The sequence below is a fragment of the Sinohyriopsis cumingii genome, chromosome 9 (genome assembly GCF_028554795.1).
Source record: "Sinohyriopsis cumingii isolate HCF-2022 chromosome 9, ASM2855479v2, whole genome shotgun sequence".
Lineage (NCBI taxonomy): Eukaryota > Metazoa > Mollusca > Bivalvia > Unionida > Unionidae > Sinohyriopsis > Sinohyriopsis cumingii.
In genome coordinates this window covers 66,763,464-66,790,713 of record NC_142969.1, presented here as the reverse complement: position 1 = coordinate 66,790,713, position 27,250 = coordinate 66,763,464, and the positions used below count along the sequence as shown (strand labels likewise).

The window sequence follows — 27,250 nt, the reverse complement described above, 5'->3', positions numbered from 1 at the left end:
AGAAAAACAAAGAAATTGCTCTACTTGTTTCATAAATTTCATATGAAATGAGCCAGCATGTAAAGTCATCAGTACCCTGATTAAGGTGATGTTGATATCACTATATCATTACAGCTATGTCTTGGTGTTTTGTGCTCTATTTCAGATAATTCTTGCTCGTTGGTACCGTTTCATCCACAGTGGTGATGTCATGGTGTTGATTTCCAATTCCAGGTCTATTGAGGAGGTCTTGTCATCCTATCCTGTCAGAGAGAGGGTTAAAACTAAAAGACACGAGCTGACTATTAAAGAGAAGATTGAACTACTCAAAGTTAGTGAAGGAAAAAGTCTACGGCAGCTGGCAAATATGTTTGGGATTGGAAAATCCCAAGTCTGTGGTTTGTTGAAACGCAAAGATGAAATCTTGGGATTGATTGGCACAGTTATGATGGATAGTAATCGAAAAAGACGCTCATTTGGAAATCGGGATACAGCAGAAATCAACACCCTGACGTTAGAATGGTACCAAAGAGCACGATTAGCAAATTTAACTGTGAGTGGTCCAATGCTACAACAAAAAGCTAAAGAATTTGCTAAAATTCTTGGAAAGGAGGATTTTAAAGCCTCCAATGGTTGGCTGGATAGTTTTAAGAGACGTCATAATATAATGTCTACAAAAGCATGTTCTGAATCGCTAAATAGTAGCGTGAGTAGTACGTCCCAGGACGAAGATCCTGTGGTGTATCCAGAGACTGGGGATGATCAGGATTCAAATGAACCAGAGACTAATGAGTTTTCATTTTTGCCAAATTTGTATGGTACTAATTACCACAACGTCAAAGAAGGAGAAGGGGAGGCAAATGCATGTGGGGCAAGTACATCGACATTAAGCCAGCCAGTGTTCCCACAACCAGAGTCTGACCAAAGGACAGATGGGGCAAAAATATATGCACAAGCTTTGCTGAAAACTGCAGAGAGCATTTTGAATCAGCATTTTCAGATGGAAGTTAAAAAAGAACCCATTGATCCAGATGAAGAAACATCAGATGACAGTTCAGGCTCAAATGAAGCATCAGTGGAACAGTTTTCAACACAAGCTACAGAACTCTCAGTGAATAATTTTTCCATGCACGAGTCAGATACTGCTAGTCAGAATCTATTTCAGAATCTTAGACCTAGTACTTCAAGTGATGATTCACAAACTAAAGCTTCAAAAAATATATATCTTCCTCCCTTAATGAGGCCCAGTTCATTTGACTCGGATAAAAAGGGTGATACACAAGAATTAAACAACAATGACAGTGATAACGACTCAGAGGAAGGTGTTGCTTCTGGATTATCAGCAAATCCTTTCGTGGCATTGTCAGGAAATGATAGGTTTGTATACAACCCAGAAGCTTTTAGCCAAAGTGTATGCAGAGACAGTGAAGATGATGAGATAAATTCTGACTCTGAACCAAATAGGATTGATGGATTTGAACTGAGAAGGTCTATGAAAAGAAAGGCAGATGATCCGACTCCAAAAGAGAGAGAGTCAATTGTCTCAGGTTGCCCTAGTTATGAATATAGTACAAATCAGTTGGACACTTTGGCTGAAGTTTCCAGTAAGAGGCCAAAACTGTTTTATGATTCTGTTACAGAGCAAAATGCAGAGTTGAACTCTCAATTTGGCAACACTGATGAAAGTGAAGAGAAAGATAGTTCTGATGATAATGTTTCCAATCTTCCAGGAATCTCATTTGAAAAGTTTAAGAAGGATCTTCCTAGGTTCTTTTATAAATACGCTGCTAAAGATGTTTATGTGTTGGTGAATACTGAGCTCATGACACATGCATTGCCTGACAAGACCCTGGCAGGGACTGAAGTTAAAAGGCTGTGGGTCACATTTTTGTGTAACTTAGAGGGAAGCTGTTTTAAGCCAGTTGTCACATGTACAAGAGATGACTTTTCATTACATCAAGCAATGAAAAATAGACCACAAGACATTTTTCCAGTTCATTTATCTTTTGGAGGTGCAACAGCAGAGAGCAGTCTGCATGTAAATGAAGTTGTAGATGAAGCAGATAAGATTTTGAAAGACCATGGACGACATATATTTCTTTTTCTTAAAGAGAGTCTTGGAAAATGCATTCATCAAAAGCCTCAGAATATTGACATTGTCTTGTGTTCTGAGTCCCAAACTAGTGTTCACAGTGTTGTTAAATGGATCACCTATAACTTCAAGTTAGCCTATAGAAAGAAGCTTCTGCGAGCACTCCTGACACATGGATGTATCTCTTTTACCAATTCACCTGCAGAGTTGTGTGAAAAAGTATCTATCAGTGATGTGAGTCTGTGGATCAGAGAAGCATGTGAAAATTTGAATTTTAAATTGGGGAACTTGTCTCTAGACAAAGAGGTATTTATCTGTAAATCACTTAAGGAGGATTCTGAGTTTAACAACTTGGTAACTACGATCAGCAAATTTCTTTGTTTTTCACAGCCGATGTCTGCAGAGGAATATGTTGTATTGGAAGGTCCTGACATCACATCAGCCCTTTCTGAAACAGAGACAGACTTTGCAGTTGTTCACAAAGAATTAAACCAGATCCAGTCCATTGGTGGTCAGGGAATAAGCAGTCAGAAGGAAGCCTATAGGGCTGTTCAGGAACTAAAAATGTTTTGTGCTAAACAGAATCTACTTGATGTGTTACAGAACTTAGAATCTGCTGAAGAAAATCTGCAGAAGCACATTATATCGGGCATTTTGTCCTAAATTTTCATTTAAAAAAATGACATTTAGAATTAATAGGTTCAAAATTGTGAATTTAGGCACCAGATCATGCTCAAGAAATGTATTAAAAGTACAGAAGACCATTCTACAAGTTAATATATCAGTTAATTGAAGTCTTACATGACTGGCTGGGGAGTTAAAATTGGTAGACAGTCATCTGAAAGTTGCTTTAAGTTTTGGAAATGTGAGCACTTTTCAGAAACTATTTTTACCTTGTTGAAAATTAGAAATGGGGTCAGTGTCACTTTTATAACTAAAGTGAGCTTCAGAAATTGGTGGCAGATAAAAGTTATGGTCATAACATCACATTATTGAGTGTAGCAACCCAGTAAATGAGAATAAACTTTTTTACCGCAGTCAAAGTTAAATGTACAGCATGACTTACCTATTTGCTTAATGCAATAAGACAGTCGAGTGCATCTGAAATCTAGTTGCACACCCAGTTTTAATGCTGTAGGTGCATTGATGCTCTGATATTAATTGTCAGGATCAAAGTTGTTGTTGTTGTAGGGTTTAACGCCATTTTTCAGCACACGATAGGCCAAAAATGTGGCCAGTATTAATGGTGGAGGAAGAACCCGGGAAATCCCCAGAAAGAACCACCTACCCACGAGAAGCTACTGGCAAGCTTTCTCACATTAGCCGAATGCGAGACTCGAACCCATGCAGACAGAGTTGAGATGGCAGTGATTTGTAATGGAGAGCGCCTTAGACTACTCGGCCACTGATCAAAGTTGTTAGATTAGAGCTATCATGGGAAAATCTGTGGAGAGTAGGTCAATGGTCTTGGTATGTTTCTTCACCATAACTAAAAGAGTATTTTTGTGGACTTTGTTCTTGGGCTGAAATCTTGCTGCCACTGATGTGGAAGTGAATCAGAACAAAGATTGCAGAACTTTTAAAATTTACAGACAACTTCTGTAAATTCTTGGTGTTGAGATGATTTGGTATGGCATCAGTTAAGAACATATTCTTGACATGTGAGTGAGGCACAGCCTAGAGTTATAAAAGGGGAATACCCAGGGTGTGGCTTTAAAATTCACTTAACCAGCCCATGCCCTGGAGGAAGTTGCTCATGCCAGGCATTGACCATGCTACCTTATCCTGTTGTGGACTTTTTGCTGAGTGTAGCTACGTGAAAATTGCTGGTAAAATACAGGCACAGGATGTACTTAGAGCATATAGCTAACTTGTATGCAGGATGATGAGGATCAATATGGCCCACTGCTAATTGTATTTTACCACACATAAATAGCCCATGTGTGATAGTGTAGTACATGATGCAGTTTGGTAGAAACGACAAAGGCATAAGTGAAGGTTTGGTTTTGGTTTTGTGGAGTTTTCAGAAATTGATAAGCTATACATGATGAGTCCTAAGTAAAAAATGGAAAATGTAAGTGACAGCATGTCACTTCAAAAACAAGATTTTGATCTGACAGATTTACCTTCCACAAAGTACACAATTGTTTCCACAGTCATGAATTTTTAAAAAAAATGCATCCATCACAAGATATTGGTTACAGGAGGTGCATTTTCTGAAACACTATTATAGTTGTTGCATTGGAAGAAATATCTTGATATATGACAGTCTGTTTTTTTCTTCTGAATGTCTCCAGATGTTATAAACAAGCAGTAAGCTGGTTTTATTGCATTATTTATCCAGTTGTATGCAATATAAAAGTGGCATGCTAGCAAACAGGAAATCAGGATGCAGCTGAAATAGTGAGATTCCACTCATAATGCAATGGCAGCATGGTTCCCATTTTTCATTTAAGGTGATATCTCTTTTTAACATCCTAAATACATGACCTTGGAAAAACCGATTATTTGTATCCCTAGCAGATTTTTAATCGCAGCACTTCATTTAATGTTGCCTTAACTTCATCATGCACTGTTTCTGCTGTATTAGATTGTATACAATTCAGAACTGAAGTATATTTGATGTCTGATGAAACCCGGTGAACAAAACAAACAATATATGTTCAAGAGGTTAGTTAAAACTGATGACATTGAAATTTCAATGCACAATTTCTATGGATAAGTTTTTTTAAAATTGCTAACGTGATCCCACTTATATGTTTATTCCTTGAACATCAAGCATCGAGTTATAATGGGTTTTACCTGTAGTATGAAAATATAAAAAATATGGGAAGATAATTTTGTGAAAATATTTTGCTAGATGTCTGGCATTATCTTGCAAAAATTAAAGTAAAATAAAATGATTATTGATCGATTCACAGTCATAAAATGCTTTGAGTCATAAAATGGCTGGTTTGTTGGGATAATTTTTTATTGTTTAAATGCGAGAACATTTTTAAAAAATGTATTTCAGTCAGTAATTAATATAAGTCAGTTATTTTTCTCCTTTAACTATTAAGCTCCTGCAAAATAAAATCCGGTTAAAGATCCAAGAAACCATAAAGTTAAACCAAAATTTGGTATTAGGTATAAATGTTCATTCACTTATCCCCCCCACCTCTTGTAACCTATGTATATACGGGGTAAAATGGTAGTATAGCTTGCTCTTTTGTTCTTCAGAAATACTTATTGTGAACTGTTGGTATAGCCTACAGCCATGAATACAAAATCCATAGTTCAGATCAAAGCAGAGAAATTGTATAACTGCTTGAAATGAGTAAAGTCTTATAGTAGGTAAGTTCTTTCAGGATACAATCTACAGTGAACTTGTTTGCATGATATCTGTATGTGGTGGAGTAATTTTTAGCAGTAATTCTTTCTTCCACTGGCTTGGCAATATTTGCTAACATTCCAGAGACATTAATTTAATGCATTTCTTTTCCTCTTTCAATACGTTACCCAATCATAATACTTGATGAGAACTACTACTACCTTGCAAATACAGCCCTTCCAGATAATACTTTTAGCTAAAGGGAGGTAAAAGTTGTATGCTGACCTAGGTGGTATTTGGGCAGAGTGGTATAAGGTTTGGCAGCAAAGCCTGTGAACCTCACTGTTACTACAGGTTGTGTGAAGAAACATGCTCTCACCACGAGAGACCTCACTAGCCAGTTTCAACTTTGGAAGCATATAATTTTAAGTTGGATTCCTTTAACCTTTAAGGAAAATATACTCCATCTCAATTTCCAACGTTTATCTCTTCCTTACACAGACAAAGTTCTGCCACTTAAATTTGCTATCACTTGGTTGTCTTTTCATGTTTAAGAGCTTGTCACTTAAATGGGTAGCTTATGCAACTTCACAAGATAGGTTGTGACAACAAATATTTTTAAATGTGTGCAAATTTTTATGCCTTTAAGAAACTATTTGTATATATATGTATAATGCCATCATTGCTAGTTTATGCAGGTGAGTTTTCTTACCAAGGCATCCTTAGCATCCGGACACCATGCTTCAATGATTTTAGCTGTAATGCTGTTCTTGATTTTTCCTACAGGTAGTAATGTAATTAAGATCATCTGCCAGCACTATTTTTCAAGGTAACTATCATTTGGTTTATCGAGTGCTTACTCCTTATTCAAACAAAGACATGCAGGCCTACAAGTTTATATGCTCCTTCATACAGGTGGTATTGTCATATTATACTTGTATGCTTCATTGCTTTATTAGACTGTTACCAATTTCTGAGCGAACATTTTAAGATATAGCTCTGCACTGACATTGTGTAAATCCTTTACCTCATGTAAGCACCTTTGGATGCCTTAACCCCATTCTCATGTAAGTGTCTTTTGGAGGCCTCTACCTGATTCTTATGGAAGCAAGTTTCTACACTTTCACCATTCTTATGAAAGTAACTCCCATCAAACTTTTGTCAGTGGTTCTACCTTTGCAGTACACCAGTATTTCATTTAGAAACCCCAGCAATTGACCGCGATATTGCCACTTTGGAGATGGCAAAGCCACATCCCACACATATGGATCAGATGGTTTTTGATGACACTCAGCAGCAATATCATAGTGGTGGGTTCTATGTTGTATTTTGTCTCTATGGCTATCTTCCAACTGGTGGAGCATTGCTTTTCCTCTCCCATTCTGAATTTCTCAGGGAATGCATAAGATTCTGTCTCAAGAATAGCCCAAGTACTGAACAGAGTCTCTCAGCACTTGGCCAATATTGTAACTGCAGCAACAGAATTACAACTGGCAGAACATGACGATCTGTTGCCACCTCTTTGCTTTACGATCACTGTAAGGCCAAGCTGCGAGTACAGCCTTCGTCCTCTAACCTTCTGTTTAATGACCAGATCAAAGATGTCTGCAAACAATCCACCAAGGAGACCAATTTACCTTCGCAACCACAGTGTTGAAACAGATATTACGGGAAATCAGCAAAATGGCACAAGGGCAATACATTGATAACAGTCCTCTGAAAAACCATCCAATCAATGTTCCACCAAGCAAAATGCCACAGTTTACACAAAGTGGATGAAACACAGGGTGGGTCTAATCATTCGCTCCAAAGTTTCTCCTCCCAACAGCCTCCTCCTCTAAAAAAATTACATCATCTCTACTCGCCATTTCCACAGATCCTAATTGGAAGAAGGTTGTAATTCTTCAATGCCAAATGGCACAAGATTTGCCACAACAAACCATGGACTTGACAAGTGGTTTCTGAGGAGCTTTGCATCACTTTCAGCACCCATCTATCCAGAGTCCCTACAGTTTCAAATGTCCCAACTGACCATTTCAAAGCCACCACCTCACAACAAAAAATAGATGACTTTCTCCAGAAAGGGGAGATAGAACTCATTCAAAACACAAAGTCTCCAGGGTTTTATTCCAGACTTTTCTTGATCCCAAAGGCAAACGGCACTCAGCATCTGGGTGTTGACCTAAGCATCCTTAATTCATTGGTTCTCAATGGAAACACCATGGTATATTTTTGAATGCCATCCAAGATGGAGACTTTGCAATCAGTGATGACCTAAAAGACATATCTTCATGTCCCTATTCAAAAGGCTTCCAGGGAGTTCCTGCAATTCGCCTACAGTGACATACAAATTCAGAGAGCTCCCATTTGGACTCAACATCAGCCTCTGGGTCTTCACTTGTCAGGTGAACCAATTAATGTCGCATGTCTGGACCATTTTTCTAGTGGCAAAATCAAGTTACAGAGACAACATTCTGCAGAAACATCAGGTGATTTATATATATCTTTGAATATGACATGATGACCCATGTTACACTGTTTACCAATCTGGATTTTCTTGTCAAGACTGCTCCGGTGGCCTAGTGGTTAGAGTGTCTGTCTCAGAAGCGGGAGGTTGTGGGTTCGATTCCCAACCAAGTCATATCAAAGACTTACAAAAATGGCACTAACAGCTGACTTGCTTCACGCTCAGCATTAAGAGGTTAGTGTTAGGACTGGTCGGAATGGTGTCAGGATAATGTGACTGGGTGGGACATCGTGCTACATGTCTGCGGCATGATGCCCCAGTGCTGGACCTCACTATAAACTGCCACACTGCAGACATTGTAGCGATATGACTGAAAAATTGTTAATGCTACATTAATAATCCTAATTACACACACTCACACTTTCTTGTCAACAAGGAAAATCTGACCTAGTACCATCTCAACAATTTTTTCATCTAGGTGTAGAGCTCAATACACAGGTAAACATAGTCTGTTTACCTCAGGAAGGGGGCATTACAAATTCCAACCATGGTAGCTTTCTTACTTGCCTTTCGCCTACTAGGTTTGCTCAACACGGCAGCAGACCTCATTGTCTTAGGTCACGTTATGTGTGCCCATTGCAAATCATTCTCTTGTCCCAGTGGAGGCCAAAAGTTTGCCCACTGGACCAAAAATTGAGGTACCATCAATGGAATTGGTGTAACCTAACTTGGCTTGTGCCAAGTATACCTCTGCAAGTACAACTGCCAGAGATCAGTCTATACCAGGGGTCACGCTACCAGGCAAAGTGGGCAACTGTCGCCTAAAAAAATGTAAAATTTGCATTAAATTTGCATTCTTTCATATGGAAAATGAAAATAACTTCACCCTGTATTTTTTTTAGAGATACATTGACTGACCATACTTATTGAGATGCCCCCTCGTGTTAACCAGGTTAGTTCTTGTGTTGTGTTGTAGCCAAATATATTCATCAAGCCATCAGTAGCTAGGCCTAGTTTTAATATGGATTACACTGACAAACTCTTGCACGTTCACAGGCATGTGTTTTGACAGGTGATTGACCATTAACCTTTTCCTGTGTAAGTTAACAACTATCACTGCCCGTTTTCCGCATGTTATCCTTTGATGATAAAAACATTCAAACTTGTGTTTCGAAACTTTAACAATAGTATGTAAATAGCAATGTGTGTTTTAAGATCAGAATCGGTGATTTGGATCTTTTAACTGCCTCTTGTACACTATTTTGTCATAAAATTAGTTTGAAACTGTAAGTGAACCAGTGACGGGGAAATAATGGCAGACTTTACTTTATCTGGGCGAAGTACCATTTTTTTTAGATTGTCTCTTTTTGTAAATCATCGGGCAAATATATTCAGAAAAATATACAATTAATAGAAAGCAAAGCATATGTATTATGTTTTTTAAGATTTAACTTTAAAATGCAATGATGTAGGTCAGAAATGTATGGGACAGTGCTATGTTGTGGAATTAATGACAAGTGTTGTAAGGTCAAGTGTTTTCTGACTTTACTCATATTTGTGATAATAGGGATAAAGCAGCGAAGCAGATACTGTTTAACCAATGCCTAAAATTACTTTTAAGTACATCGACATATAAATAAACCATACATTTTTTTATTATTTTTTTATTGTGCTCGTAATAGGTTGACCATTAGGTTGGGGAACCATCCCAGGGTCACCTTACAACTGATATAGCCTAGAGACAATAAATATAGTGTAGGAGAAAGAAAAAAAACACACACATAATACATGCAAGCACACTTGCACACATTAATATATTACACAATCTCTTATTTGACAATTACATATATACAGCATCTAGGTGACAAACTTTACACTGTAACATGACGCTATTAAACATGTATTTTAAACGCATCATTCTAGTTACTGTGGAGTAATGGTTCCCATTGTTTCCAAAGCAACGTAAATGCTTCTTTCCTTTCAGATTTTATTGCAATATATTTTTACAGATTGTAGTGGTCTTTAATAAAAACTTTCAAACCATCCAATCATGGTATATACCCTTTCATTTTACATATATACAAGTAAAAGAAAGCAAAAATAAAAAGGTTGTTCATATATTCCGTTTCTCTTTGTATCTCCCTATATAAAACTTTTTTGCACTTGGCACAGTATCTTTATTCACTTTATTCTGAATCCAAAGAATCACTTAATTCCACAGCTTGATTATCACATTACGTTCCCAAAACAAATGCAGTATTGTTTCCAGAGCATTTTTACAAAAAGTACATTTATCAGTGCTGGACAATTTTATTTGATACAAAAAAGAATTCAGTGGTAAAATTCTATGAGTAATATGAAATTGAAACCATTGTAATATTGAGTTTCTTGTTATTTTAAAATCTTTAGCATATATATCAGGCCATATATCCATATTCAGATTAAAAATTCCTTCCATTTATTTTCACTACTTGGTTTAACACCCTTGTTTAAAAGTAAATTGTAATAGTCTTTACATCCTTTATTGTTATGAAATACAATTTCTAAATGGAAAGGGATAAATGGTCTGACCAGTGTTGATTTACCTATCTGTAACTTTTTAGACAAGGACTTTGCACACTGAATTATCCCTTGAAAGGCAAGGAAATTCCTGTTGAGACCATATCTAGCTTTAAAGCTTTCAAAGTCGATCATATTTACCTGATCCGTCAGCATATCACTACTATAGATTACATTATGTTCAAACCATTTCCTATGGAAAATGGGTACCTTTTTCACCCTTATAAGGGAGTTCATCCATAACTAGTTTTCATAACATCTTCTCTTGTCTGGAATATATTTTTCTCTAGTAACAGCTTCCATGCCAGTAAAACATAATGCCAAAAAGCATGTTTTTTTGGGGGGATATAGTAATGACAAATCACATTTTCATGTCCTAGTAGGAACAGGTTTCATATCTTGCATATTTTATATTAAAATAAATTGACCAATTTTCTGTGAGGTTGAAGAATTCTAGAAATCCATGTTATTTTCGAGCCAATATAAATTTTTCAGTATCTGCCATTGCCAAGCCACCTTTAGAAAAAGTTTTCATTATAACCTATCTTTTAATTTTGTTCACTTTTGATTTTCATATAAAAGTGAAACATAATTCATTTAATTCTCTGATAAACTTTTGTTGAGGATTGGGTAGTGAGTTGAGCATATGATTAAGCTTTGGAATAATTAAGGTTTTCAGAACTGTTATTTTACCAAATGATGTTAAGGATTGCTTTTCCCAATGTTTTCAACAAGTTTGAATCATTTCTGTTTTATTTTCACAATTCATTTTCACCATTTTATTCAAATCCACTGAAAACGTTATGCCCAGTGATGTAAATTCAGTCACCCACTGTTACGTTAGCCTGTGATGAAATGTTTCTACACTGTACTTTTTGCTTCCTATCCAAACTGCTTTTGTTTTGGCAGTGTTCAGTTTCATTCCTGAAATCCTTGCAAAGAAGTTTAATACTTCAATAGAGGATTCCAAGGATTCAGAAGAGCCATCAAGAATTATATTAGTGTCATCTGTAAACTGTGATAATTAATATTCTGTTTCCCTTAACCTATATCTTTAATATTTTTTATTATTCTTTAATAGTATTGACAATATTTGTGCACTTAATAAGAAGAGATATGGGGATATTGGATCACCCTGCCAACAACCTCTGGAAATTTTAAAAAAATTATGAAAGAAAGCTTTTTTTTGAAACTGCTGATGAGATATTGCAATAAAAAGTTTTAGCCCAGTACCTGATAATTGGTCCAAAATTTAAGAAAGTAGGGACATCATAAGTTTTCATGAAATTGAATCAAATGCTTTTTCAAAATCAATTAATAGTAAAACACCCAGAATTTGTAACTCTTCTGTAATGTTAATAATATCATATGCAATTCTTGTATTTTCACCAATGTATCTTCCTTTTACAAAACCAGTTTGATCCTCGGGTATTACTTCATTCAGTACTGACTTGATTCTTTTGACAATACATCCTAATGCTAGTTTGTATACAACATTAAGTAGAGAAATTGGATGCCTGTTCCTCAGGTACTGCTTAGGTTTATCCTCTTTTGGTATGCAGGTTATAATACCGTGTCTCAAAACAGTTGAAAATGATCCAGTTTTGTATGCTTCATTGATTGTTCTTACATCAAATTCCCCTATGTAAATCCAAAATACTTTTAAAATTTCAGCTGTGGAACCATCTATTACCAGGCTTTTGCTATTTTTCATACTTTCTAAACAACCCAATACTTCCGTTTGGGTAACTTTGCCTTCTAATCCTAGAGATTGCTCTTGGTTAAGTCTTGGAATTTTTAGTTTCTTCTAAGTCTATATCATCTACCTCTTGTTTCTAATTATACAAGTTATTATAATACTCTTTTACTGCCCCTAGAATATCAAATTGACCACAAATAATTTGATTTTCATCGGTAATTAATTTTGTGATTGTTCTGTTCACATAGTTTCTGTTTTCTAGATGGCAAAAGTATCTGGTTGGTTTCTCACCGGCTCTTCTATCCATTTAGCTCTGGATCATTTTACTTCGTCTAAGCTTTTCTTTTCTCAGACTTTCAAGCTCCATCTTTTTAGACAACAATATTTCTGAATCATAGGAATGGAACCATTCTCTCTGGACTGTATTTGCTACACAAGTGTTATTTCCTGTTTTAATTTACATGCTAATTCCATCATAATTAGGTCCATAGCTAATGAACATGAAGGCAATTTAGTGCAATTTATGTTACTTAGTATTGTGGAAATGGACAGGGAGCAAAGACAATGAAATTACTGTAGAGCAAAATTATTGTTGAATGAATATATATCGATTGTAAACTTCCATTGATTGATTCCTAGACTTCATTTTTAATGTCAACCCTACTTCGGTATATGTTTGTATAGTACATTAGAACAATCCTGACTATAAAATACCTTGCTGAAACTTGCTGGCAAAATTTCCAGGCAGACAAGTCCCACCAATCATAAACTTATATGCATATCATGCCTCAGTAAACAAGAAGGGTCACTTTCTTGCTATATCATTTCTGTAGGCATTTGATTGATTAAGACCCTGTATCATTCTGTAGGAATAGTATAGTAATCGCCTCTCGATGTGTTTGTATGTTGAGTTGGTTGTAACTACCATAGCTCAGTAACCTATACACATAACTGGATGCATATGGTACATGAATTGCACAAATCTTGTAGGTGTGACATTTAAAGACTGTCTGTTAGGTTCAGCTAGGAGGGAGTTGTTACCTGACTTGAATAGTTTTAAATTTCCACAAAAAAATGGATCATTGTAACTAGCATAGTTAGGTACTACCAGTATTCAACATATTCTGAAGCATTGTCTGATAAATCTAGATGTACGTCTCATGGGTTTTAGCTCAGAAACTCTAGTTTGATATAGAATTTGGTTTGGGTTGTTATATAGCACAGCAGCACAAGTAGGTTATTTAGTGCTGAGGCAGTTGGAGTTAAGTACATTGCCAAAGGACAGACCATGGTAGCTGACAGTCTGATTCAATGTTTGAAACTTGTAACCTTTGGTCACGAGTCTGGCATGCTATTCACTGAGGCACCATGGCTGCTGTCACCCTTAGTCACCTTTTACAGCATGCAAGAGAGCATGTCAGACTTATTTTACATCCCTGAGCCAGTAGGGATGTTAGGTTTAGTTACGTCCTTAGAAATTTAACTTCCTAATTCACATGGGATTTTGCTTGTAATCAGCATTGCTCAAGAACGTATTCAGCATGTTTTGATATAATTTGGACTTGTACATATCTTTTATAGGTTTGTTTTTGTTAGTTCTCTTGATGTTATGGTTTAGTCTTTTGCTTTTGTCTTGTCTGTTGACAGTTGCTATATTCAGTTTCTTCACAAAACCACAGAATAGAATTTGACCAGATCTGACACAAAGTATATTGGCATAGAGGTCTTTTCAGATTTGTTCAAATAATGTGATATGCCATTAGTTATTGCTGCCATGACTAAAAATAGTACAATCTTTAAACAAGAGAGTTTGACAGAATTTGATAATATTTTGAAAGAAAGTATCCTGGACTGAAGGTCTTTGAAATTGTTAAAATGATTGCGGTCAGATAAAAAATTTCTCTTTAATAACTGAAACACTTTGAATTCTAAAAACCACACTGTATAATCTGCCCTAATTTATCATACAACATCCAGGGATAAAGGGATTTAAAATTTGTTCACATGATTCCACCCCACCTTCAAATATGGCCATTTCCAAAAATAGAATAACCTTTCAACAACTTCTCCAAGACTGCACAATAAGATTGGGCCATATTTGGCAGAAAATTATCCAGGTATGAAGGTCCACCATTAGTCATGGCAACTTTTATAAAGAATTCTTTCCCAGTGCTTACTGAAATTTGATTAAATTTATCAGAACGAAATAGGGTAAAAACAGCTTTCGAGTTTATTCAAATCATGACAATCCACCATCAATGACCATTCACAAATATTGGGGGAAAAACCTATAAGACTAAATAAAGCACAGTACAACCATGACAACTCTATGCATTTTTTTTTAAATTTCGTTTTACCATTCAAATATTGATGGTCTGAAAAATGTCTTGAATTTGTCCCCCAAACTGTTGTGATGGAACACAAGAAATTAAAAAGTAATTTTAAAAAAATTTGAATAAATAAATGGGATAAAATAGAGTGAATAAGCTGATGGAATGGCATCCATTTCCAGCAGTGGTGTACAGATTATAGTTGCATGTTTTTTTAACCACTTTTATGTGACAGACAAAATAACAAGCAGAAATTTCAGTTTTCATTGTAAAAAAATACTCCGTAAAAATTTGAAAGTCCTTGAAAAGCAGTCATGTGATGCCATTATTAGTGGACAAATGGTGCAATCAGATGTGGATGAAGATACAAAATACAGACAAACCTTGAATCAGTTGTTTTTGTAACATGTGCAAGCAATGGCTATGAATGTATTTTACAGAGAAAGCATTCTACTTGGATTGATTGCATGACCAATTGTTTTTAGTTGGCTGTTAGGCAGACTCCATCCAGATGAACTATATCAGGTATATTTGTGCCTCTTGTTTAAAGATATTATCCCTACTACCACCATCACACCATTTGTCCATCCTTTGATAATTGTTCACAGCATTACTTTGCAAAGAATAATAGATTTCAATCAAATTTGGATTGCACCTTCATATTGAATGCATTGGACTGGAGTTTTCATGGTAAGAGTTAAGGCCCCTGTATACCTATCTTCTGACTTTGGTTTCCAATATAAGCTCTTCTTTGTAAGGCAAGGCAAATCAAATTATTGCAAGCAAGATCTTTTTTCATTTACTCAGTTTGAAGATGTATCAAGCAAATATTGTCCTTGAAAATACAAGTTTTGTTAATCCAACTTGCATGTATCCAACTATCACATTAATGACAGAAATGATTTAATAAATGTAATTCATATTCACAACTGTCCAGTCAGTTTTAACATTTGTTATTGAAACCATTAACCATAAGTTAACACAATTATTCTGTAAAGTGGCCCATTGCTGTAAATCACCTTATTACACCACTGCCCTTTTGAGAATTTGGGTATAGTCTTTGATCACATTCAGTCTGTTAAATCTAGTTTTATTATTGCTACTGAATTTATTTCACTTAATTTAGTGGACCACTTCAGTGGCCAGGTGGTCTGAGCATCCGCCTTGGATGTGGGAGGTCACGGGTTTGAACCCCAGCCAAGTCATACCAAAGACTTATAAAAATGATAATAACATCTGCCTTGCTAGGCGCTCAGCATTAAGAGGTTAGTGTTAGGACCTGATTTTCTTCTCAAATTTGGTTTCTTTACTACATGTAGATTGCCGAATTTCATATATGTAAATGTGTCCAATATAGCATATGTATTGTGGTAGTTTTAAATTTTATTTGGAGTTGTTTGTAGAAAATATAATTCCTTATCCTGCATTTTTAAAACTTCTTCATGTTGAATAAAATCTTGGCAAGTTTTCAATGCTGTTTACAATAGAAATATTGAATTACCATCTATACTCACAAGTCAGGTGCAACTGCAGTCACCATAAACCCTCATCTTACATCACATAATGCACCTGCAGATCGGGGTCTGTGTTGTTTGTTCTTAGTCCCAACAAACAGCTTAGACCCAAATGTGTCAGTGCATTACACATGCACCATTTTCATGTATGTTGATTTGTGTGGTTTTTAAATAAGTAAATAAATTCTAGCAGTTTATTGTTTTCCAAGCTTTAGTTAGATACATAATTTGTATTTATTTCGTGTATGTCCGTTTTGAGGAATATTTTGAAATCTTGTGCACCATACATACATGGACTAGGAACTTGAATTTTCTATACACATAAATTTACTGACACAGATTTTAATATGTTAGGTTAACTTAAAAATAAATGTGATATTTTTGTAAAATGTTTTGAAATAATTTTTTCTCTGTGTTTGATTGTTTTATTATCAGACTTAAAAATGTGGTGAACAAATCCTGAATTTCCATGTATGCAACTTGGATATTCCACTGGGAACTGTTTTTTCCTCAATATTTTGATAGGTTTTAGTAAAATCAAGACTTTTTTAAACATTCTTCCAATTATTTTTTGTAATATAATCATATTTGCAGAGTCACTGATTTGACAGATTTTGATCAGCATTTGTATATTAGGTGTTGCTTGAAGTCACTGATTTGACAGATTTTGATCAGCATTTGTATATTAGGTGTTGCTCAGTCACTGATTTGACAGATTTTGATCAGCATTTGTATTTTAGGTGCTGCTTTTTGAGTCACTGATTAGACAGATTTTGATCAGCATTTGTATATTAGGTGTTGCTCAGTCAACTGATTTGACAGATTTTGATCATCATTTGTATATTAGGTGTTGCTCACTATTCTGGTTATTTACAATGAGGTATAGATGTGTTCTGAATTTAATACTAGTATTTGATACAGGTAAGTTCGGAAGAACTTTTATGTATCTAGTCTTTTTACTTACACTTACGTATGGGGCCCCGAGTGGCCGAGTGGTTTAAAGCGCTCTTCGTTACGGATCACTGCCATCTCACCTCTGTCTGCGGCGGTTCGAGTCTAAGATTCAGCCAATGTGGGTCATGTGAGAAAGCCTGCCAGTAGCTTCTCATGGGTCGGTGGTTCTTTCCGGGGTTTTCCGGGTTCTTCCTCCACCATTTATACTGGCCGCCATGTATAGCCTATCGTGCTGAAAAATGGCGTTAAACCCCACAACAACAACAACAACTACACTTACGTATATATGTATGTTTGTAAGTTTTATCTCATGCTATTGCAGCTTTTAATTGACTTTGTACTTAGGGCTGTTCCTTTTAAACATACATGGTACCCAGGGAAAAATGTATGCCAGGATATTTCTAATTACTCAAAAAGAGTTCATATTACATCTATGGGTGACTTTTTCACACTGAAATTGCTTTCCTTGGGTCCCAAGCATGTTTTAATGGAACAGCCCTTGCATCATACCAAATAGGGTATAAGCATGGTAGACTTGTCTGATATGTTTTTAAGGTGGCACTACACTATAAATATTACAACATGTAATGTTTTTCACAATTTTTTGCAGAATACATGTATTTACTGATAGGTGCATATTAGACTAATGGTATCTCAGCACACTAGTAGCCATATGGTGCCAATAAAAAGAAAAGTTCTAAAACTGCAAATATGAAGAATGGCAAAGACACTTTCGGAAAATAAAGCCTGCCAACTAAATGTAAACATTAAATACTACAAGATCAATTGCATGAATGTCAGAAAGGTGAAAATAAGAAATATAACATCCTTAATATATTATGAATAAAATTTGTATATAAACTACTTTCTCAAAAAAAGATTTGCAAAGGTGGTACATCATAAAGTTCCTTCATCAAATTCACATAAAAAGAAATTCTGCCTCGCAGGCAGCAAGTATGTACAATCCATAAGAATGTGTTGTGCTGGAAGAGCATGCACTCTGGTCAAGGTTCATCCCTCAGTTGGATATCTGTGTCCTATACGTACACCAATCCCTCATTAACTCGTGCACAAAGAGGTCCAAAAATCAACCACATTATGACAGAGTGCATGAATTATTGAGGGACTTCTACAAAGCTGATGGATGGAATTGACATAGGGAGTTGAACATAGACCAAGTTAATGGCAGGTTATATTATAGAATACTCGGTATATAATCTTGTTGAGATTAAATGTGAATAAATATCTCTTTGTAATAATGAAGTTTGTTTTTCTTCATAAATTACATTGAATTTTAGGACAAACTATATAGAAGAGATTGTTACATATGGTTTCCATACACTTAACATGTCCTGCAGAACACATTGTGTATTATGATGCTTTAAAATGATCAGCATTCATTTAGAGGAACAACAGTGAGAAGGCTTGTGTTCTTTTTATTTATTCACAAGATAGATTGATCGATAGAATGCAAACACAGCATCATATACCTATTTTTGTTTGAAACTATCATCAGAATCAACAACAGGAAAGTAATCTCGAAATTTCTGCTTATCATGTGGACTTGTTAATTTTGAGTTCACTACAAACTTTCAGTCTCACTTCACAGTTATGAACCCTGTCTTGATGCAAAGCTTTTGATTCACCAAGTATGCCTTTCACTTGATTCCTGTACTCTTTAATATAATAAAATGAAAAGTACATAATATATGAAACCCTGTTTGACAGGTCGAATGAATTTATTTTGAGATGCAGTTGGTGACGACAAGAGTTTATAAGGGTAGGATTTGCATGCCATTTAACAGTTTTATTGTACCTCCATTACTTGATTTGATGCAAAAGACGTAATGTAATAAAACTATGCAGGCCTCTTTTCATTGACTTTTACAATGCACCAATCACTTCTGCCTGCAAGTTGTAAATCAAAACAGCCTGCACTTAATTAGGTTCTAAGAAGTGCATGCGGATATCGGTGTGATGGTCGATTGACCCTCTTCATGTTTTTATTGAAGAGAAAATGCCACGATTATGCTGTTTAGATTGAAACAATTAAAAGATTAAAACTTGAATTTCACCTGACATTAATTGGTGAGGTTTTTTTCTTCATTTAGCCACCTGTTAGCATTTACCAGAATTTTCAGTGATTGCTGTCTTGCCATATATTATTATTTATAAATTATATGAATTTTTTTTTTATATTTCATAATATTAACTTTTGGGGCACTAAGCACCATTTTCAGTGCTGGTTTATATCGAGTTTTATGACAGTAATAGAAGATAACTGATAAAAACCATTTTAAAGTTTAAATAGAAAATGTTTCTTGAATAGTTATGCCTCGTGGCTTTTGTGAAGGTGGATAGAGCAAACAAGTGCGATTTGATTTTTGTGTTGGGTTTAATGTCATTTTTTCAGTGCATGATAGGCTATAAATGGCAGCCAGTATTTTTGGTGCAGGCAGAACCACCAACCCATGAAGCAGTGACAGGCAAACTTTCTCATTGCCAGCATTGGTAGAGCTGAGACTTAAATTCACATGGACCATACAGACTTGTAAGTGATCTTTAAAAGCAAGCACTTTGATCACTCTGCTGACTGAGGTCTGCCAACTATGGTACCCAGGTGTGATTTGACCAGCAACAGAAACAAATTCTGGAAAGGTCACTTGGAAAGTGCAACATAACCTATATTGAATTTTATCTTGTTGGAATAGTGATCACTCTGGTGTCTATATCTTTCCATTGGTGCATATGTCTATACCCTGGATTAGCCTCATTGTTGTACAAGTTGTGTCTAAGTTAGTGCTAAACATAGGTAACATTGTCTTGATGTATTTGAACTTATACTAGATTTCAAAACAAACTTTGTTAAAACGTTGTAAATACACAAGGAACCTAATCAGCAGAATGATGCCATTAAAAACAGAAGACATTTAACTGGGTATTGAAATTAGTGGTTTGTGGCCATTGCAGAATCCATGAAAATTAGCACGCAATGAAAAATAGTGTTGATGGGAAAGAAAATATTAACATCAAGATTTTTTGGAAGGACATTTTTATTAAAAGTTTTGAAAGTAATATAATGAAAAGGTACATTGGTGATTCATGTTTTTCTTCAGAAACGAGGGTCTTATAATATCTGTCCATCATGATGTATCTAGTGAAAAAGAGCCCAAAATATCTTCATTGCATTTAAACATCAAAACATACAAGGCAGTTGCCACAGAACTTCTACTAGTGTAGCCATTCCCAGGCAAGGATGTTGGGGGATGTGAGACATTTCCTTCTTCAAATAATAAAGCCTTAATATTAAGCTGTGGGAGGCGGGTGATGGCAAGTGAAATAAAGTTTCTTTTTAATATAGATTTTTCCACATTAAAGTTTTGTTTGTTTCTTTTTTAAAATTAAATTTCCCAGCCCACAGTATTGTAAAAAATATCACGATTATTCACTGAGGTACAGTAGTTCTTGTAATTTTATCTTCTGATTGGGATAACTGGATGAACCAAACTTAAAATGATCAGAGAAATTCATATATTTTGTGTTGAAGACCAATGAACATTTTTATTGGCTCAGTTCTTACCCATACAACATTCTACTAATTTTACTAATTTAGTACTCTGTTCCATACACAAATGCAACACAATATGGCCTAGTGCCAGTTATTTTCACTGATTCTTGGATCTACATACAAGATACAGTCATCTCTCAGCATAATAACGTCTGTTTCTAGCCATTATGTCATTGTAATAAATCTGTCAGAGTGAAGATCATGCCTTTAATTTAAGAGTTATCACCCACTTCTTATCACTGTCAAACAAGCATGTATGTATGACAGGAACAAGTTAGAAATATGGATGCGTACTTGATATCTAATACATTTGCAATTTTATAATATCTCATGCATTTTTTTCATTTTAAAACTCATTTTTCTTGTACATATTTTCTAACATATAAAACCCAATATTCTAACAGTAAAATGTTTACATATTATCCTTGGACATGATCCCTTGTAAAATTAATATCCTAAGGAATGAATTTGTTGTTATTGTTCTAGGGTTTAACGCCATTTTTCAGCACAGGATAGGCTATACATGGTGGCCAGTATAACTGGTGGAGGAAGAACCCTGGAAAACCCAGGTTAGAACCACCGACCCATGAGAAGCTACTGGCAGGCTTTCCCATGTACCCACGCTAGCCGAGCCTTGGACTCGAACCCATGCATACAGAGGTGAGATGGCACTGATTCGGAACAGTGAGTGCTTTAGACCACTCGGTCACGGTATAGAACAGTATATAATGAAAATATACATATAGTCGCATATCATTGTCATTGTGTTTTGTTCTTTTGATTACTCATAAAAAATCACATAGATCCAGATCTGCTGGTGCATAATGCAGTTTGCAGTTAGATCCAACTTGCAGGCAAGTACCTGGCTTAATATGAGTTATGTCTGTTACAGGGTTCATTTTAACATACAGTGGTCCTGGGTGGGCAAGCAATTGAAAGTGTTTGCCTTTACCAGTCATTGCCAACTTACCTCTGTGAGTTTCATGTCACATGCTGGACAATGTAGGTACTTGAGAAAGCTTGTCAGTAGCTTCATGTGGGTTGGTGGTTCTTATAAGCTTTTTCCCAGGTTCTTCATCCACCAGTTATACTTGCCACCATATATAGCCTAGATTGCACTGAAAAATGGCTTTAAACCTCAAAAACTGCAATATTTTAACTTATAAGGTTTTAAGGATTTCATGAATCAAAACAAAATTTTATATGAGGCTTTATGTTAAAAGGATCTCCAGCCAAGTCATACCAAAGACTTACAAAAATGATACTAACAGCTGCCTCGCTTGGCACTCAGCATTAAGAGGTTAGTGTTAGGATTGGTCAGCCTGGTGTCAGAATAATGTGACTGGGTGGGACATCATGCTACATGTCTGCGGCATGATGCCCTAGGGCTAGACATCACTATAAACTGCCACAATGCAGACATCATAGCGATATGACTGAAATAATTGTTAAAACTAAGTTAATAATCCAAATCACACATACACACATGTTAAAAGGATCGAACACAGGTTCAATTTTCATTTTTAACAGGTTCAAGTCTCTGAGAAATCTTGCTAGTAGCTCACCATGGGTCAGTGGTTCTTGTTGGATTTTTCTGGGTTCTTCCTCCACTAGTTACACTGGCCACCATGTATTTTGTGCTGATAATGGAGTTAAGCCCACAACAACAGCAACAAAATTCAACTGAGTTTAATGCTCCAGATTTTACCTAAAGTTTTCCAGTTGATATTGAACCGAGCTTTCTTTTCAAGAGTACCAAATACTAGACTCATTGCCTTTTTTAAAACAAATTTGTAGTTTTCATTTGAAAAATTTCACTTTTGAATGGATGACATCATTTATGGGTATGCTTACTTTTTAAAACTCTAGAATTGTATTTTGACAAATTCTATTGCTTAGCACAGGTTCATCTACTCACTTTGGGTCCCATGTCCTGCTTACACACTTGGGGAAGATATTTACTTAATAGCTTAACACGTTTTGTATCAAAACTTCTTTTAAATGTGAAAGATGTGCTTTTTATCTTGTTCTGTTTAGATCATATATGGCATTTATGCCCCAGAGAGATGTGATGTACCTGTACACTTTATTTCAGCAAATAAAACAGAAAGCTCTCAATGTATGAATGATTTTTTTCTTCCATGGTTCAAAAAGCAATTGGTTTATAAGAATTCATGTTTTCAAGTGTGCATCTGCCTGTTTGTTCATCCATCTATTTATCCTACTATGAAAGCCATCCTGACTTAATGGTTAAGGCATTGGACATGTTACCAGAACAGCAGGATGATCCACCTTGGTGTGACCTTGGGCAAGGTGTAACTTCAGTGTTGCTGTGCCATAAAAACCGTGGCCGAGTGGTCTAAAGCACTGTCCATTACGGATCACTGCCATCTCACCTCTGTCTGCGTGGGTTCAAGTCTCGGATTCAGCCAATGTGGGTATGTGAGAAAGCTTGCCAGTAGCTTCTCGTAGGTCGGTGGTTCTTTCTGGGGTTTTCTCGGGTTCTTCCTCCACCATTAATACTGGCTGCCATGTATAGCCTATCGTGTGCTGAAAAATGGCGTTAAACCCTACAACAACAACAACAGCCATAAAAACCAAACCAAATTGTCAACCCTGTACCATCTATAACTCTTATACTGGTACAGTATTGATACCAAACTTGCACTGTGTGTGCATCAAAGTACATAGGCATGTCATGTCCCCAAAACTTTTTCCAATGACCCTTGAATCTTTTGCCACCAAAGTTGCAATTCAGCAATGTTTTCATCTCTTGCCCAGTTTCCTGTACCATTTCACTTGTCAGTACTATTAAGCAGCAGATGGGACTTGCATGTTAATTTGAAAATCCAAAATGATTTATTATAGTATAGGATTGATTTGCACCTTTGTGATCCCTATTGCTTGATTCCTGCTTCCAACACTTTACTGCTGAGTGAATTTTATAATCCATTACTCCATCCAACACAAACTGGCTGTATTAACAGCTTCAGCATTAAATGTCGGCCCACTTTATAATGTTTACACTAATATTGATTTTTTGTGCATCAGGTGTTACTATTTAAAATAAAAATTAAAATTCTGGTTTTCTGTAAGATTGTGGTAAATATTTTCACTGGCAATTGGGAAACATCCTTGCACCCACAAGAATCACTGTTCCCAACCTAGTTACTATCAAAGTTTATCGGTGGGCATTGGAAGCAAAAAGGTTTTGAAAAGCTACACTGGGTGCATCTTGGGGAAAAATATATGTTACTGAATGAAATAGGGTCACAGTGACATACTTTTCATGGTTTGATCAGCATCTGTTAGGCATGTGCTGTTACTGAATGTGTAGACAATAATGGCTGAGAAACAGACCTAAAGGCAGATCTGTGGCAGCTCAGTTGGTAGAATATCTAACTACTGATTAGTGGTTGTGTGTTCTTTACACACCCTGCCCAGTCCATGTTGGCAGCCATGGTGTGTCCTTTGCAAAGGAACTTGACTCCTATTTCCACAACATGATATATCCAATGTTGTGTCTCAAAGTACCATTAAAACAAATGAACAAGCCAACCAGAGAACCTAAATTCAATACCACTGGATCATGTAATCTATGCCACAATGAGCTAGGCTTGTTTACTGTAATAACTAATCTACAACTCTAGATTCATGACTTCAACTAATAGTCTGAGAAACTGATCTAAACACTGCAGATCTCTGGAGTTTGAAAAGTAGGTCACAGTGACATAATTTTGTCATAATGGTATAGTTCATGTCATCATATATATATATCTCTGAGACAGAACTAAATGAGATGAACAGAAATACAGAAATACTACACAAAGTGTTAATGCCATAGGGTATATAGATGTACTGCTGGGAAGACTGACAGACTGAAAACATTAACTCTCCCACAGAAAATGATTATGATAGTAAAGGTTATCTACAGATGACATTAAAGACAAAATGTTGTTTATTGTAGACATGCATATACAAGAAATGTGTAAAGGATCTAGCATCTGTGAAGGAATTCATTATTCAGATGAATAAGGCTTAATATAATTATAACTATTCTGTAAGGTCCGACAACATATTTAAAGTGATAGATCATGCCACAGATATGTAGCATCACATCTCACACAGACACATTGTCTTGACACTTGGTCCACACACAACCACTAATCAGTAGTTAGATATTCTACCAGTCAAGCTATATATGAAATTATGACATTGGAAGTGTTCATTAGGGCAGGTTTCACTATAAATATGTTAGTAATAAAAAGTATTCCATTTGGCAATAGTATGAAGTGTTCTATTCATTAGGTAGAAAACTTTAAAAAAAAAATATGCAAAAACGGGTCATATTGTATTACATTAAGTTCACATTTGGGCATCATAAGTACATCATTGTTAAACACATTTGGGCTAACTGAACAAGTTTGCTACTTTGGGTTTCCTTATGCTAACCAAATTAGTTTTGCAACTAAGAGTTTCCTTGAAATATGACACTCTTGATAGGTTTTAGTAGGATTGACAGGTTTTGTGAAATTAAACAAAAAAAATTCCTTTGAATACAAAGTGAAAATTTAACAAGTAAAAATATTACTAATAAAATCCAATATAATCCTAAAAGTTCTGTCAAGTTCAAATGCATGAAATTCCCTTCAAACTCCAATGGTGTTTCAAATAAATTCCAATATTGAATGTGTTGGTGTATATGTAGCCTTGAATGTGCTAATGTGCAATTGGCTTGAAATGTGTTGATGTGTTAAGTCTTTTGATGGTATCATAATAATATAATCCAAAATATTCTTGTCTATATTCACTATGATTCCAAATTAATGTTTTAGTCCAAGAATATTATTGAACACTTTTATTTCCACTCAATAATAATTTGAATCAATAAATCCACCCAAAGTAAAAACTGAACACTACAAGATGACTGATTCTGCTTGGATGTCAAGGCATGAACAAGTCAATTTTCAAGTAAACAACATTGATATAAAAAGCCAAGACACAATACCAGAGCCAGGATGTAGGTCATACTCTTCTAACCTTCAAACACATTCAAATTGTCAACAATTTTTGGAATTTTCCTTCAAATACATTAACCAGCCACATTAATGTTTGGGGATATAGGCCTGCTACCTTGCACATTTAGCCCTTTTAAATTTAAGATGAAAATTGTCTTTATCTATCTCATAGACAGAGGGAAATAACTCTTGCCCATTACCTTCCCTTACCACCACCAGATGTTGCAAATGTTTAAGCTTTGCTGCTGTACTGATAATATGTACATTATACCTCAAACAATGCAAGCCATCATAGTGTTACAATTGGACCATCCAACTTTAAATTTGGATTTATTGTGTTTGACAATCATTCTTCTACAGATCCAGTGGTTAAAGTGTCTGCCTCAAAATGGTGACCTGGGTTTTAACATGTTCAATTCAGATAAATTCAGTCACTTAGCCCACACTTTGCTAAAGCTACTATCATACAAAACATGTTTCCTGATAACTTAGCTTCAGCATGCAGGGTGAGCAAGTTACATGCCCTTTCCATCAACCTGAACCATCTTAAGTTTGGTGGACCTCTCGACATAACCAGAATATGCAGCCAAAAATAGGTCACCAGCTGTTGGCAATCAAAGAGTTGCCAATTGCTGGTTCTCTTCCATAGACAGGTTGAGATCAGCAGCCATACAAGATCCTATTCCTCAAGCATTACTTGAAACGCACAGAGACAAGTTGTGGCTTGCACAAATGCCTCTTTCTTCCAGTGAAAAGCTGGGAAACTGGATATCACCCCTCAAGCCCTTGCTTCGTGGCTGTGATGGGGTTATACACTTGATGTACTCAAAGGTCTAACAAGATCAGAGTCACCTCATGAAGGTTGCTGCTAATGAGTGAGCTCTGTGAGTCCCACATTTGAACGTAATGTTTCATTCTGAGATATAGTAGTAGCTGCTGGCTGGCTTGCAGTGTCAACCTTCTGGAGTTTTTTTCTCAAAGATTTTGCTTCACAGAGGCAAACCTTGAATCTGGTGGGTCCAGTGGTAGCAGCCCAGATGACCATCAGACCCAGTTAAAACATTCAGCTCAGCCTGTCAGCTTTACTGGATTAACCAGTGAAATTTTGTTGGTAAGAAGATTTAAATAATTATCTTCTTAACTGTATGCAGGGATCACAGATCAAGTGAACCTAGACTGTGTTCGTTTATGTAATTGGGTAAACAGGTTATCGTTAGCATCTGGAATCAAGCCATCATTCCCTAGAAGGATACCTGAAGTAGCATTCCCTCCTATTACATCTTCTCTAAATGTTAATGTGAGTGGGGAATATATTTGAAGAAGAAAGAATTCTTAAAAATAAATTGTGTTTCTCAGAGACTCTTTTCCCAAACACATTATCTAAAAGCCCTCTCAACCACCCTGACATGCAAGCACCATTGATAGTATATCATTCAGCTTTAAAACTAGTGAACCCTTGTGCTGACAAAGAGATATAATGGGCAAAACTTGATGCCATTTTGTCTATATAAGATAGACAGGAAAAGATGATTTGTGTATTTTAGTTGGGCTCGGTTTGCAATGTACAGGCTTATATCCCTGAACATTAATATGACTAGGTAAGTTTTCTTGGAGAAACACAATTTTCTTAAAAATTTGCTTTCCAAGTGAAAAATTGAAGTTCTAGATTCAGATTGAAATAACATGATTACTATTAATGATCTGAATATTTAGTGTGTAATCATAGAGAAATATTATCTATGTACATTATGATGTTGTTT

The 27,250-nt window shown here is 35.8% G+C and overlaps 1 protein-coding gene across 2 annotated transcripts in view; it reads left to right on the top strand.

Annotated features, from left to right (window-relative positions):
* LOC149791945 (UBX domain-containing protein 4-like) overlaps positions 1–27,250 on the top strand; it is a 124,073-nt gene that overhangs the window by 71,404 nt on the left and 25,419 nt on the right. The window contains exon 8 of one of the 2 annotated variants that reach the window (XM_089970461.1): positions 214–22,590. The exons of the other annotated variant lie outside the window; for it this stretch is intronic. Coding sequence (XP_089826587.1) covers positions 214–2,734 — 2,521 coding nt within the window. The 3' untranslated portion in view covers positions 2,735–22,590. Of the gene's footprint in view, positions 1–213; positions 22,591–27,250 lie in introns of those variants that run through there. 2 annotated transcript variants of the gene reach the window in all.